The sequence below is a fragment of the Pleurodeles waltl genome, chromosome 6 (genome assembly GCF_031143425.1).
Source record: "Pleurodeles waltl isolate 20211129_DDA chromosome 6, aPleWal1.hap1.20221129, whole genome shotgun sequence".
Classification (NCBI taxonomy): domain Eukaryota; kingdom Metazoa; phylum Chordata; class Amphibia; order Caudata; family Salamandridae; genus Pleurodeles; species Pleurodeles waltl.
Genome location: NC_090445.1, coordinates 424,105,900 through 424,118,082, shown reverse-complemented (window position 1 = coordinate 424,118,082; position 12,183 = coordinate 424,105,900). Strand labels below are relative to the sequence as shown.

General features: G+C 45.1%; 1 protein-coding gene across 1 annotated transcript in view; it reads right to left on the bottom strand.

Annotated features, from left to right (window-relative positions):
* Window positions 1-11,576, bottom strand: part of LOC138299830 (acidic mammalian chitinase-like) — a 73,830-nt gene extending 62,254 nt beyond the window's left edge. Inside the window, exons 1-2 of the mRNA XM_069238425.1 lie at window positions 11,510-11,576; window positions 8,836-8,865 (exon numbers count right to left, since the gene is read on the bottom strand). Coding sequence (XP_069094526.1) covers window positions 8,836-8,865; window positions 11,510-11,534 — 55 coding nt within the window. The 5' untranslated portion in view covers window positions 11,535-11,576. The remainder of the gene's footprint in view (window positions 1-8,835; window positions 8,866-11,509) is intronic.
* Between the last annotated feature and the right edge of the window lie 607 nt (window positions 11,577-12,183).

Below are 12,183 nucleotides of genomic sequence, written 5' to 3'. Positions count from 1 at the left end.
GACTGGCGATGCGCCTTGGGTGGATTGGCAAACAGGTAGGTCCCAATCTTCTGTCGGTTCTCAGAGCTCTTTTTGGCAGAATCTTTTAAAAGTATAAAGCGTGGGTTTTTGGGTGTTTGAGCACCTTGAGCACAACTTCCAAGGGTCCAGGACTGGGTGAGCACCTCTTGGGGGGTAGGACTGTCTCCAGGCAGGTCCAGGTTCAGGGGTTAAGTTGGAGCTTTTTTGTGTCCCTGTAATTCAAAACAGGAGGCCGCCCACCTGCCCCTTAGAGTCACACTGGTAGTCCTGGGTTCAAGCAGCAAGGCAGGCCTCAAGCAGCAGGGTAGTCCTCTGAGGGTACAAGGCAGGCTTCAAACAACAGGGCAGTACTATTAAGTACAAAGCAAGCCTCACACAGCATGGCAGTCTTCTGAAGCACAGGGCAGGCCCCCTGAATATCCTCTGCAGGCCCAGGAGTGAACTGAAGAGTAGGTCTGAGGATCCTATGTTTACACTTGGTGCCAGCATTGAAGAGGAAGAACTTTCTAGAGAAGGTTCTGGCATTTCCTATCTTTCTGCTTGGGCTCCAAGGGTCTTAGGTAACAAAAGTCTATTGTGAAGTCCTTTGTGAGTGCGCTGAAGCAGCTCCTTTGAAATGTAAGTGAGGCAAAGAAAAGCTCTGTCCGTCCCATCCTGGCACTATGGTCCATCCTGTTAAAAGCTAGTCCCTATTTGTCTTACTGTCTGGGAGGAATACACAAAGGCAGAATGTCAACTATCACAGTCATGTGCCCCAGGGCACCGGGTGTAGGCACCAAATGGTTAGGACAAGAAAAATATTTCTAAAAGTGGCATTTTCAAAATAGTAATTCAAAATCCATCTATTCCATCAAAGGGTTTTAACATTAAAATCCTTTAGAGGCCAAACATGATATATCTACCTGTACCCAAATAAAATATATCACTTACTAAATGTTAAAAGGTAACCCAGTGTTAACATATGGACGAGGCAGGCCTCACAGCAGTGAAAAAACAAATGTAGGGGGTTTTCACTACCAGGACAAGTACAGCTTAATAGCACATGTCCACCTTTTTAAAAATATAATGCACCCTGTTTTATGGGATGTTTAGGGCCTACCTTAGAGGTGATGTATATGTAACAAAAAGGAATGTATAGCCCTGGCAAAGGGGTTATTTTGCCTGGCCAAAATGGCAGTTTAAAACTGCACACAGGGCTGCTACAGCAGCCCTGAGACATGTTTTAAAAGGCTGATTAAGTGGGTGGCATAATAAACATTGCAGGCCCACTAGCAGCATTTAATTTACAGGCCCTGTGTACATGTTGTACCACTTTCCCAGAGACGTAAAAGTAAATGAAATGTGCCAATTAAGTGTAAGCCAATTTTACCATGTTTTAGGGAGAGAGCACGTTAGCACTGGCTAGCAGTGGTAAAGTGCACAGAGTTCTAATACCAACAAAAACACATTTGGAAAACAGGAGATGTTAAGGGAACATTTTTGGGGGTGACACTGCGGAGAGAACCAGGTCCAACACATGGCAAAGAAGCACACTGCTTTAAGGCACTTCAGGGGAATGAGAAAGAGGGTGATACTTGGTGAACTAGAGAAACCAAGCAAAGTGTCTGGATTTGCTGGATGGAGCATCTGGGACCGAAGGCACACTACCAAAGGGGACAATTTAACTGATGGCACTTTGAGCAGATAATTGGGATTTCTGGTGAATAAGGGAGCAGTCCAGTGGAGGGTAGTAGGACCCATACAGGAAGGGATGTTGAGAGGGCATCAATGCATTGCAAACAGATGCACAAGTGGTGTTACATGTGGGGCTTGGAAAGGGAGCATTTGGGGCAAAAAGGCAGGAAGCTCCTGTAGCAGTTAACTCTGGGGGACACTTTGTGTGGGACATTTGAGTGGGTACAGGGCAAGAAGCAGGCGATGTGGCAATTGCAACTGCAAAATTTGAGGGGGGGCAGTTGAAGTTGGCAGTGACTGAGGAATAGCACATTATTGTTCACTGGGAGATTCAGAGAAAGAGAAGGGCTATGGCATTGGTATGTGCTGCTGTGGAGGTAATGTATGAGGGGGGCAATTCATGGCTGACATCTTGGGATTCTTAGAGTTGCTGACAGATTGTCTGGTGGTACATGAATGGAGCTATAGAAACAGACCCACGGACAAAAAGGGTAATTGGAACTTTGGGGTCGCAAAAGGAGTGGCACATTGGAAGTCACTCTGAGACACAGACTAAGGTGAGCGCGTGTGTCCGTGATCTCATTTATTTATTCAAAATCTCTTATTTCCAATTACTGAGCGGTACATTTGCAAAGGTGCTTTTTAGGCTTTTATTTATCGCTTTTTGCACCAATTTTATCTTTTTATTGAACATATTTTATTAGTAATTTATGCTGGCTTTGAAATTTCACCCGTTTCACTGCTGATACGAGTGCTCTCTATTTCTTGCACTAGCGCTCTGCCTAGGGGGTTATTGGGGGCTGTTTTATTCAAAAATTTTAGCCGGGGGTCCATTTTTGTTGTTGGACCTTGCAGGAAGTTTGGGCCTGTTAGAGCCCACTTCCTGTCTACCGGCAGGGACGCTTCCTGCTGGGTAGCGGTCCAGTTGTTTCTTGGGGGGATAAAATGGGAGCAGCAACACGGCTGCGCAGCGGACGCGTGCAGCGGGCGCACGCAGTGGGTGCGCCGCTGGCCCGCCGAATGCGCACCAAAGGCAAGCCCGTCTGCGCCCGTCCGCGCCAGGACGGGCCAGAGGGCCAGGAACCTTACATCTTCTCCTAAAGAAGGCCTGCTTGCCTACCCAGATATTCGTAGTTTGGCAGGTAGTCCTTGCCTTCATACGCTTATGCCTGGTAACCCTGCCCCCTGAAAATGTGCAAGCTGTAATTGGTCTTCGCCGAGGCCACTAACAGTGGAGGAGCATAGAGTTCTGAGGGAAACTGAGTATAAGATGGATCTTGCCAACTGTAGGGGCACAAGGGGCACTAGGGAAAAGGGGCCTTTCGCTCTTATTAACGCTAGATCCCTTCCCAAGCATAAATTTGAAATCAGTGAACTTATTTCCACCCTCAATATTGACTGCCTTTTCATAACTGAAACCTGGGCTAGGCCTGACTCGGATCCGGACTTCATTGAGGCTTCCCCGCAGGTTATTCATATTATAGGTCAGATAGGACTAGGGGCAGAGGAGGGGGATTTGCCATTATCTGTAGGTCTGACCTCACTTGCACTTGGACTGTTAGGAGCACCACTTCAGATGTATGTGAAACGATGGTTTTTGAACTTTTTTATGGCAATTTTTTATTTTCAGAGGGTCTTTTAATCTACCGTCCTCCTGGTCCCCTCCCTAAGTTTCTTTTGGAATGTACAGATTTGTTGGAACCTCTTGTTATGGCCCCTAAAGCGATTATATTAGGGGATTTCAACATTCATTTCGATGACATTAGTAACCCGTTGGTCACTGAATTTCTTAATCTCATGGTCTCTTTAGACTGGGTTTTAAAGGAAGGTCCGGCTACTCATATAGCTGGCCATACCCTTGAAGGGCTTTTTACCCATCCTGAGGAAGAATTAAAGCTTATAACGATCCCGTTAAATTGGACGGATCATTCGCTTCTGATTTTTAATTTCCCTAAAAAACAGTCTTTTCTCACACACACACACCCGAATAAATTAATTAGACAATGGAAAAGCATTAAAGCTAAATCCCTGGCTACGGCACTAAAATTCAGTTGGAAGGATCCTAAGGTGTCTGCTTTACCGCCACTGGCTCGTTTTTAACCAGGGAATTACTTTGGCGATTGATTCATTAGCCCCCCAGAAGGTATACGCACCACGTATGGGGAAAAAACCCAGCCAACCTTGGTTTTCTAAGGACCTTAAAGCACTCCAGAGGAAATATAGACAGCAGGAGCGTCGCTGGAGACTTAATTCTGGTGCCAGCGAGAAACTTAATTTAAAATTAGCCTTAAATAACTATAAGGAGGCTTGTTTCAGAGCTAAATCAGACTACTTCACGTCAAAAATTAGAAAAGCTGCCAATTCCTCTAGAGAGCTATTTAGAGTTATTAATGCCCTTACCACCCCCCCTTGTACGTCCAAGCTGGGGAACTCTCAAGATTTTTGCAATAAAGTAGCAAAATTCTTTGAAAGCAAAATCTTAAATATTTACTCCAGCTTTATTTTAGACAAGACTCAGGGGCATTCTCTTCCCACCGATACTACGGTATTGCTCCCCTCTGCCTCACCTAGAGCCATGTCTGATAATCGTAGTTTACTTTCAAAGTTCAACATGCCTTCTCAAGATGTAATTTGTAAGCTGCTTCATGAATGTAAATCTGGTTCCCCGTTAGATCCCTGCCCTCCTGCTATTTTGCAACTGGTCCCGGAGTTGGTGGCATCTGCGCTGGTCCCCATATTTCAGGAAGTACTCCCTTCTAACAGTTATCCCTCTGTTTGGAAAGAGACTACTATTATTCCCCTAAAAAAGAAGGAAACTGGGAAACATGATGATTTAACCAATCTTCGCCCCATGGCCTTGCTTCCTTTTCTGGCTAAACTGTTTGAAAAATACATCAACAGAGAATTTGTCAATTTCTTGTTAGACTCAGAGGGTTTTGACATCTCTCAACATGGATTCCGGAATTATCATAGTACGGAATCTGCTCTCATCTCCTCATCAGACACTATTCTCAGGCTGGTTGATGAGGGACAGGGTGTTTTCCTGGTCCTGCTGGACCTATCAGCAGCATTTGACACCATTGCTCCCCACATTTTGCTAGAACGTCTACGTCAAGTAGGCATCAGGGATCAAGCCCTGAAGCTCATTGAATCCTTTCTCACTAACAGGTGGTCTACGGTAAGCAGTGGAGATTTTTAGATCCCCTGCTTACCTTCTGCCCTGTGGGGTTCCTCAGGGTTCGTCGCTTAGCCCTACTTTATTTAATGTCTATGTGGCCCCTCTGGCAGAATTAATACGCTCATTTGGCTTTATCTCAACCTCATACGCAGATGATATTCAACTTATCATTCCTATCAATAAAGACGTGGAGGTAGTTGCGGCCCATTTTAATGCTTGTATGCTGGCGGTAAGCAGCTGGATGAAGGCCACCTGGCTAAAATTGAACTGCGATAAGACCAAGGTTCTCTGCTTTGGGATAAGTAGGGCACAATGGTCCCCTAACTGGTGGCCTAAGGAGTGTGGCACCCTGCCTCTGCCTGGTTCCACCTCAAGGAATCTAGGATTTCTTTTTGATGACCATCTATCTTTTCAACCTCAGGTCAATCAGACCATTAAATCTTGTATGTCGATTTTGAGGAAATTGAAGAAAATGTTCTCCTATATTTTAAAATAATGGAGAATTACTGCTACCCTGGCCCTGGTCCTGTCCAGATTGGATTATGGCAATGCCCTCTTGCTCAACATGGACAAAGGATCACTTTAAAAAACTGCAGCTGATGCAGAACACAGCTGCTAGACTAATACTGAATTTGCCACGATCAGCCTCCGCAAAGGAGAGCCTTAGGAATCTACATTGGCTTCCAATAGCCCAACGGATTTCTTTCAAGGCTCTCTGTATCTCACATAAAGCCACTCATGGGATTGGTACCAAGTATTTGACTACCAAATTACAATGGCAGCGATCTGAACGTCTGCTGTGCTCTGCCAGCACCTTTCAAATTCAAGTCCCCCGCACCAAGAAGGTGAAGTGGGGGGACAAAGCTTTCACTATCGCTGCCGCTAAGATTCGGAATTCTCTCCCGCTGGATCTCAGGAAAGAGCACAATTATCTTACCTCCAGGAAGCAGGTTAAGACCTTGCTGTTCCCTCGATAGCCGCACTTTTACTCCCTATAGACATTGCACTGCCTCACCATAGTTAGCGCTTTGATGCCCCCAGGCCAGAATGCGCTTTATAAATACATTATACGTACATTATACATACATACATACACAGATGGTAGCCAGAGGGTACTAAGAAGTGTTTTTGGGATGGAATATTTGAGGGCTTGTGGAGGAGGCTCTTGGGACTGGGGTACTTCTAGTGGGCCAGAGGTATTTGGGGGTAAGGAGGCTAAAGGAGACAGTGGGAGCAAAGAGAGGTACAAGTAAGTACTGACGGGGAACATCGGATACACAGAAGGACAGCAATCAGCGGTGGTTGTTGTTCGGGTGCACAGCATCTGATAGGAGGCAGACTGGCAAAATCAAGGGTAGTTAACCTCTGAAGCTCCAAATCCACCGAAGGTTTTCTGCTTTAAAAGTAATTTGCTAACTGTATGTGTTGTCTTCAAAATGGTCTTATGTGACACATGCCTTAAATATATCTTTTTGGGAACAACTGTTTTGAAAAGCTGCGTTGCGTCGGTGGCTGTAGTTGCTGCAACACAACAGTGCCACCACCGAACTCCCAGCCTGAACTCCGAGGGCAGGCCCCAAGCTACAGATACAAATAGCCTGGGCATACGGATGGCTGATCCAAGCCGGTCCTTTTACTCCAGGGGTGGAACAGATGATTTCACTTTGGACAGCCCAGGGGGTACTAAGCGAACAGCAAGACCGCAAGCTAGAGGCCAGCTAAACAGTACAGGGTCAAAGACGGAGGAAAGAGCGCTGAGGAGAAAAAATGGAAACAGACAGATGTGAAATGGAAGGTGAAGTTCCGAGGGAAAAAAAAGAAGGATAAGTGGAGAAAAAGGAAGCAAGGGATGTCCAAGACCCAAAATAAGAAAAAAGAGAAACACGGTGAATGGAAAGAAAGGGTGAGAGAAAAGTTGAGTGGGGGAAACAGAAAAAGACTGAGGAGAAAAAGACGAACAAAAACAGAAGGAAGGATAAGGACCCAAGGGAGAAGAATTTAGGAGGAGAGGAATATATTTGGTGGGATGATGGAGGGATTAAAAGTGCTTGGAGAAAGAAGCTGGAGGTGCCTCTGGGTGTCTTTACCTTGAGTGAGGCAGGAGGCACAGTGGGCGCATCACATTAGGTATTACGGAAAGGGATCAGAGGTGAGGGGGCTGGGTGACTCAGATGTGCCGAATGGCACGAGGAAGTGGAGAATGGTGGGGCTCGGTTCCTGGGATAACTGGGGTGGGCATTGAGGGAATATTAGTTTGGAGGAGCGGGGGCACCAAAGGGCATAGCTGAGAGACACTTGATGGACAGTGGGAAGATGTGTCCGAGGAAATGGCTGTGGGGTACGCAAGAGCTGTGTGTTACTGGGACTGGAGGTAGAGGGAACATTTTATTGAGGTAATTGGTTGGAGTGCTTGGGCAGGGGTACAATTTGAAGACTTTGGAAAACATTTGGCATTTTGTTAAAATGATTCCAAGGCAGACGAGGCCCTCCTCATAATAATAATTATTTGTATTCAATATAGTGATAATCCTTTCCACTGTAAGTAACAGGTGTTACTGTTACCCAGTTTAATGGGACTCAATCTACTATCCTCGGCTGAATTGGCCTTGATTCGAATTAGTGACCTGCAGATCAAGGCATTAAACTCACTAAGTCATCATAACAGCTGAGGAAGCACTAGGAGGTATTTAGAATTGGCACTTTCCCAGCCTTAGCTGCCTTCCACAGCCGGTGCCCCCATCCGCCTACACTCCACTCACCTGTGATCAGTGTTAGTTAATACTACGAAAGGAACTCAGGCCATTGTTGTCAAGAAGTGCTTCAGAAACTCTGGCCTGAGACCAAGAAATGTGCCATGGTTAGGTTAATAAATTAAAGCAGTAATCTATATCACAACTAAGCACATGGCTCAAAGGCCAATTGAGCTCAGTCTCAGGTGCACAAAAATAATTTGTCATCAAATGTGACTGGTTTGTAACTTGGCCAAGTGCAGTATTCTCTTCAGAACAAGGAAGGTCTGGAAATATAGGCTAGCAGGCTTTGAAAATTAATCATAACAAGCACTGAAAAAGCCAATACGCCTAGCTTTTTATGAGTAGAATTGCTTCAGTAGTGATTGGCTATTTGTGTGTGTGGTTTCGTGGATGGTTGAATGGGCAGGGGGTTATGTGAGAACAATCAATGGTTGAATGAACGAGTGCATAGATAGATGAGGGACTGCATGGAGCTCTGTGGGTGCCTTCAGCCTCATCACCCGTGCACAGGGGCCATGGAACTGTCTCTGGCATTTCATTAGTGGCCACCCAGGTCACCTATTGTGGGTGCATGTCAGATTACACCCACCATGGGAAGTTATCACAGATGCTCTTGCAAAGTCACTGTTCAGTCACCTTTCCTTCAATGCATGTGTACTTGATGGTGTGGAGCCACTGAAAGCAGGAGTGCCTTGTTGTGTGTAATGGTGGTTTCAGTGCGTGTCTCGCAGCACACCAGCTACACGAAGCACTATGTTTTGATAGAATCGTTTCTGTCCCTCCGGTGACAGACTTCTTTGCCATGCTGTGTCTGTGCCACCAATGTGGACTCATAGAATTGCACTACCAATAAAACGGGCATTTGTTGGTATAGAGCAAAAACTCAGTGTGACATAACTGCCAGTTACAATGATGAATGTGGGCTGATCAATACATACATAAAGACAATTACAACAGCCAGTGACCGAAAGGATGGATAAATTGCCCTTCTGTCTCGCGAGGCAGCTAAAAACTGTTGCAAAACAGATCTAAAAGTCATGAAAAGGCAATTGGACTTTAAAAAATAGTATTAAAATGTCACTCTGTGTACAGAAATGTGATGAAAGATGTAAGTTTTCCTGCCCGGCAAACACAAGATGAGAACATATATTAAATACTACAAGCAGTTTTCTTGTGTGCATGCATAGAGGAAGAACCTTTTGCACTTACCCATCTGCACCTGCAGCAGAAGTGCCAGCCCTGCAAAAGAAATAAGGTAGCATGATGAATTATGTAGTAGCGACAGACTTCTGCACAAGGGGAGTCGAGATCCATGATCCAGCAAAATGCTGCTAATTTTTTTAAGAGTCTGACTGGTGGTGTTTACATTGCTCTTTTTTCAGTCTGCACCCTGTCGACTGTTGTCCACATACTACCATCTCTAGCACATAGGGCCAGATGTAGCAAAGGCGTTTACCCATTCTGTGTCTATGGGAAAAAGTGTTCGTACATATGCCCCATAGTTTCTAAGGGAACATACAGGTCACACTGAGGTCCTAACGGAATGGGTATTGATTGCATCCTATTAATGCAGTGATTAAAACAACTACAGCAATTGAAACTAATTAAGGGCATATTCATTAATTCAGGTACAACTGTCAAAAATATGCAATTTACGCACAAATATTTTTGTTGCCTGTAATCTTGGTGTTACACATTAGGGAAACATGACTCTCGAGGACTTCTCAAATAACTGTGCTCCAAAGTTTTAAGACTTATTGACGAATGGCTACCAAATTGTCATACAAAATAGAGACCAAAGACCGGAAGTGAGGGTCTTCAGGGTAGGAGCCACTGTAATCTGCAAAAAAACATTAAAATCATGAAATAGATCACAATACTGGACCCGCTTAAGAGCTCGTTATTGCCAGATGAGGAAGTAATTACACTGTATCCTTTGAACTGCATGTGGCATTTCACCCTAACCCCATTGTCCCTAAATGTATTTCAGTTTGACAAATGTTGGCAATAACCCCAAACCCCTACAAAGCACAATGACACTGCCTGTTCCCATTGGACTTGGAATTCATCTAGAAGGCCATGAGTCCTGCCCTGGAGATAAATAGCCCATCAGATCACTTAAAATTCAGAACACTTTAAAAGGCCTAGCATTGCCCACAAGGAACTTCTTTAGTTGTCTTAGTTCTAATGCTCATACCAGTAGTACCAAAAAGCCTGCTGGCTTACGTGTGCACTTTACAAATTCGTTCTAAAGCTCATACCAGTAGTGCCGAGAAGTCCACAGATGTATGTTTTCACTTTACAAATCAGTTAATAGACAAAGGCTTCACTGACCACGGACCTTAGTTTAGTCATTCCTCACACCTCATTATTTAACCACTGATCAAGACTGATGGGGGACAGCAAGATGTCACCATGTGAGGACAATCCTGAAAGACTCAGGAAAAAGGGGTCCCAGTATGCAATGTAATAGGGCATTCTGGTGGATGAAGGTTGGAATGTGATGTTGGAGTGTAGAGAACCAAGAAGAAAAGGTATCAGTATAAACCAGTGCTTGAAGGTCAGGCGATAATGATGAGGCGGGACTCTACTGCTTCATATAGGATACTTCTTTATTAAAGCTCAGGTCTGAGGTGGAAAGACATATGTAAGGTATAAATGCTCAGCTCCCCACGAGGACTCAGTACTCCGGAGCCTAGACTTTAGGCGCACCTGGGGTTGCTGCAATAGTTTCAAACACACATCAGAATTTCAAATTTCAGGTTCACTGAGCACATAGAAGAGAGAAGATGTAGGGTGAAAGGGATTCTTCACGAGTAAAATGTCTCAATATGATATTGAAGGGGTTTCTGAGCAACAAAAGATGTATGAATGGAAAGAGCAGTAAATGCTTGGAAAATCATGCAAATGGAAGCATGGGTGAAACAAAAAGTATAAATAAATTAATTATGACTGGAACCAATACATGTGAGTGAACTGAAAATAGAGGTGAGGGTGTTTGTCCATATAGGTCTGTGAGTGAAGAAGGGAAGCACATGAGCAGACTGGATGGGAATGATGTCCATATACCCCTTCGTACATAGCTAACCTGTGCCTCATGCACTATGTAACTCCCACACATTGTCCTAATTTTTTAGTCGCTGCACTTTGCTTTATGGAGCCTGTCGCCTTTCTTCAGCATTATTCATATAGACTGTAGAATACCAGAAATGGAAAGTACTATTGGCTAAAAAGCTATCTGACCTGCTCCTGGGGGTCTGATCGCCCGAGCTAAATAATGGCTATGCCACACCTGGCAGGGTATAGCCAGAATACCCTGTCCTTTCCGGGGTGAATAAACTCACCTTTAAAAAAAAATCTAACGTCTCCAGCAAAGAAAGCGTGTTCTACAAAAGCTGCTGTTTCAGTGTGTGCCAGACATGAAACCACCAGCCCTGGCGGGGAGGGTTCACCTTCCATGATGATGCAGCCTGTGGTCTCTGGTAACTAAGGACACTAGGAGGGACAACTGTGAGGGTACCGGAGGCCATGAACTAAGTCGGTTCTGAGGCATGCCCCCTTTGCAGGACTAGTTTTAGGAGATTAGAGCTCACACACATTCTGTGGTAATGCCGTACTTGGTTTCTGGCATCAAAGAGGCATGGAGTGCCTACTGTGCGTGAACTGGAGGCAGTCAACTTCTGCAATAAGAGTGGCAAAAATTCCCAGGCTGGGGAATATTAAACAGCAAACACCGCCTCTAGTCCTTGTCCAGACAGAGCAACTGTTGTGAATTTCACACGCTGGTAGGCACAAGGCATGGAATGGTCTGCACTGACACACAAAAGCCAAACATGGGGATTAAAAGCAATTCTCTGTATGGGACCGATCTGGTTATACTTACCAGTCCACAGAAGCATCTTCCCCATTTCTTTGCTCAAGGGTGAGAATCCACATGTGCCTCATCAGTGACTTACCTTTTATATGAAAAACAGCCATCCTATCAGGGTGGGAACCACACACCTGAGGTCTTGATGGATGCCGCCAGCTAACAACACAGAACCAGGAGCAACAAAACAGAGCAGCAGAAAAAACAATTCCATCTTTCAGGATTTTTGTTAGGCTAGAAAGATTACCTCCAGCCCAGCTGCTACGAATACGAGTTCTTCACAGGGGTGTAGATAACAATAGTGCCTCAGGTGCCATGACGCGATTGCCTAGGGCTCTAAGTGTCCCATTCCACTCCAGTAAGTCACTGTTTTTATTAGAAACTAAGACATGATAGACCCAATTTCCATGCTTGAATTAGGGAGCCTGGTTCCCCTGCTACACCACTCACCCTTCAACAGGCTGCCGCTCAACCAGAAATCTGTACCAACCAAGGGACTAACCCATGGGAGATTCCAGTGAGACTCAGATTGTGGTTTTAGGGGAAGCAGGTATCAGAAATAATGTGGGCTCTCCCGCCCACCCCCTTTGGCACATAGCTTTGAAGTAGCTTGTGGCAGATGGCTGTGAGCAGTCAAGTTCGTGATGGCTGGGAGCCATATCTTGTAGACAGGCAAGGTGTTGTACTTC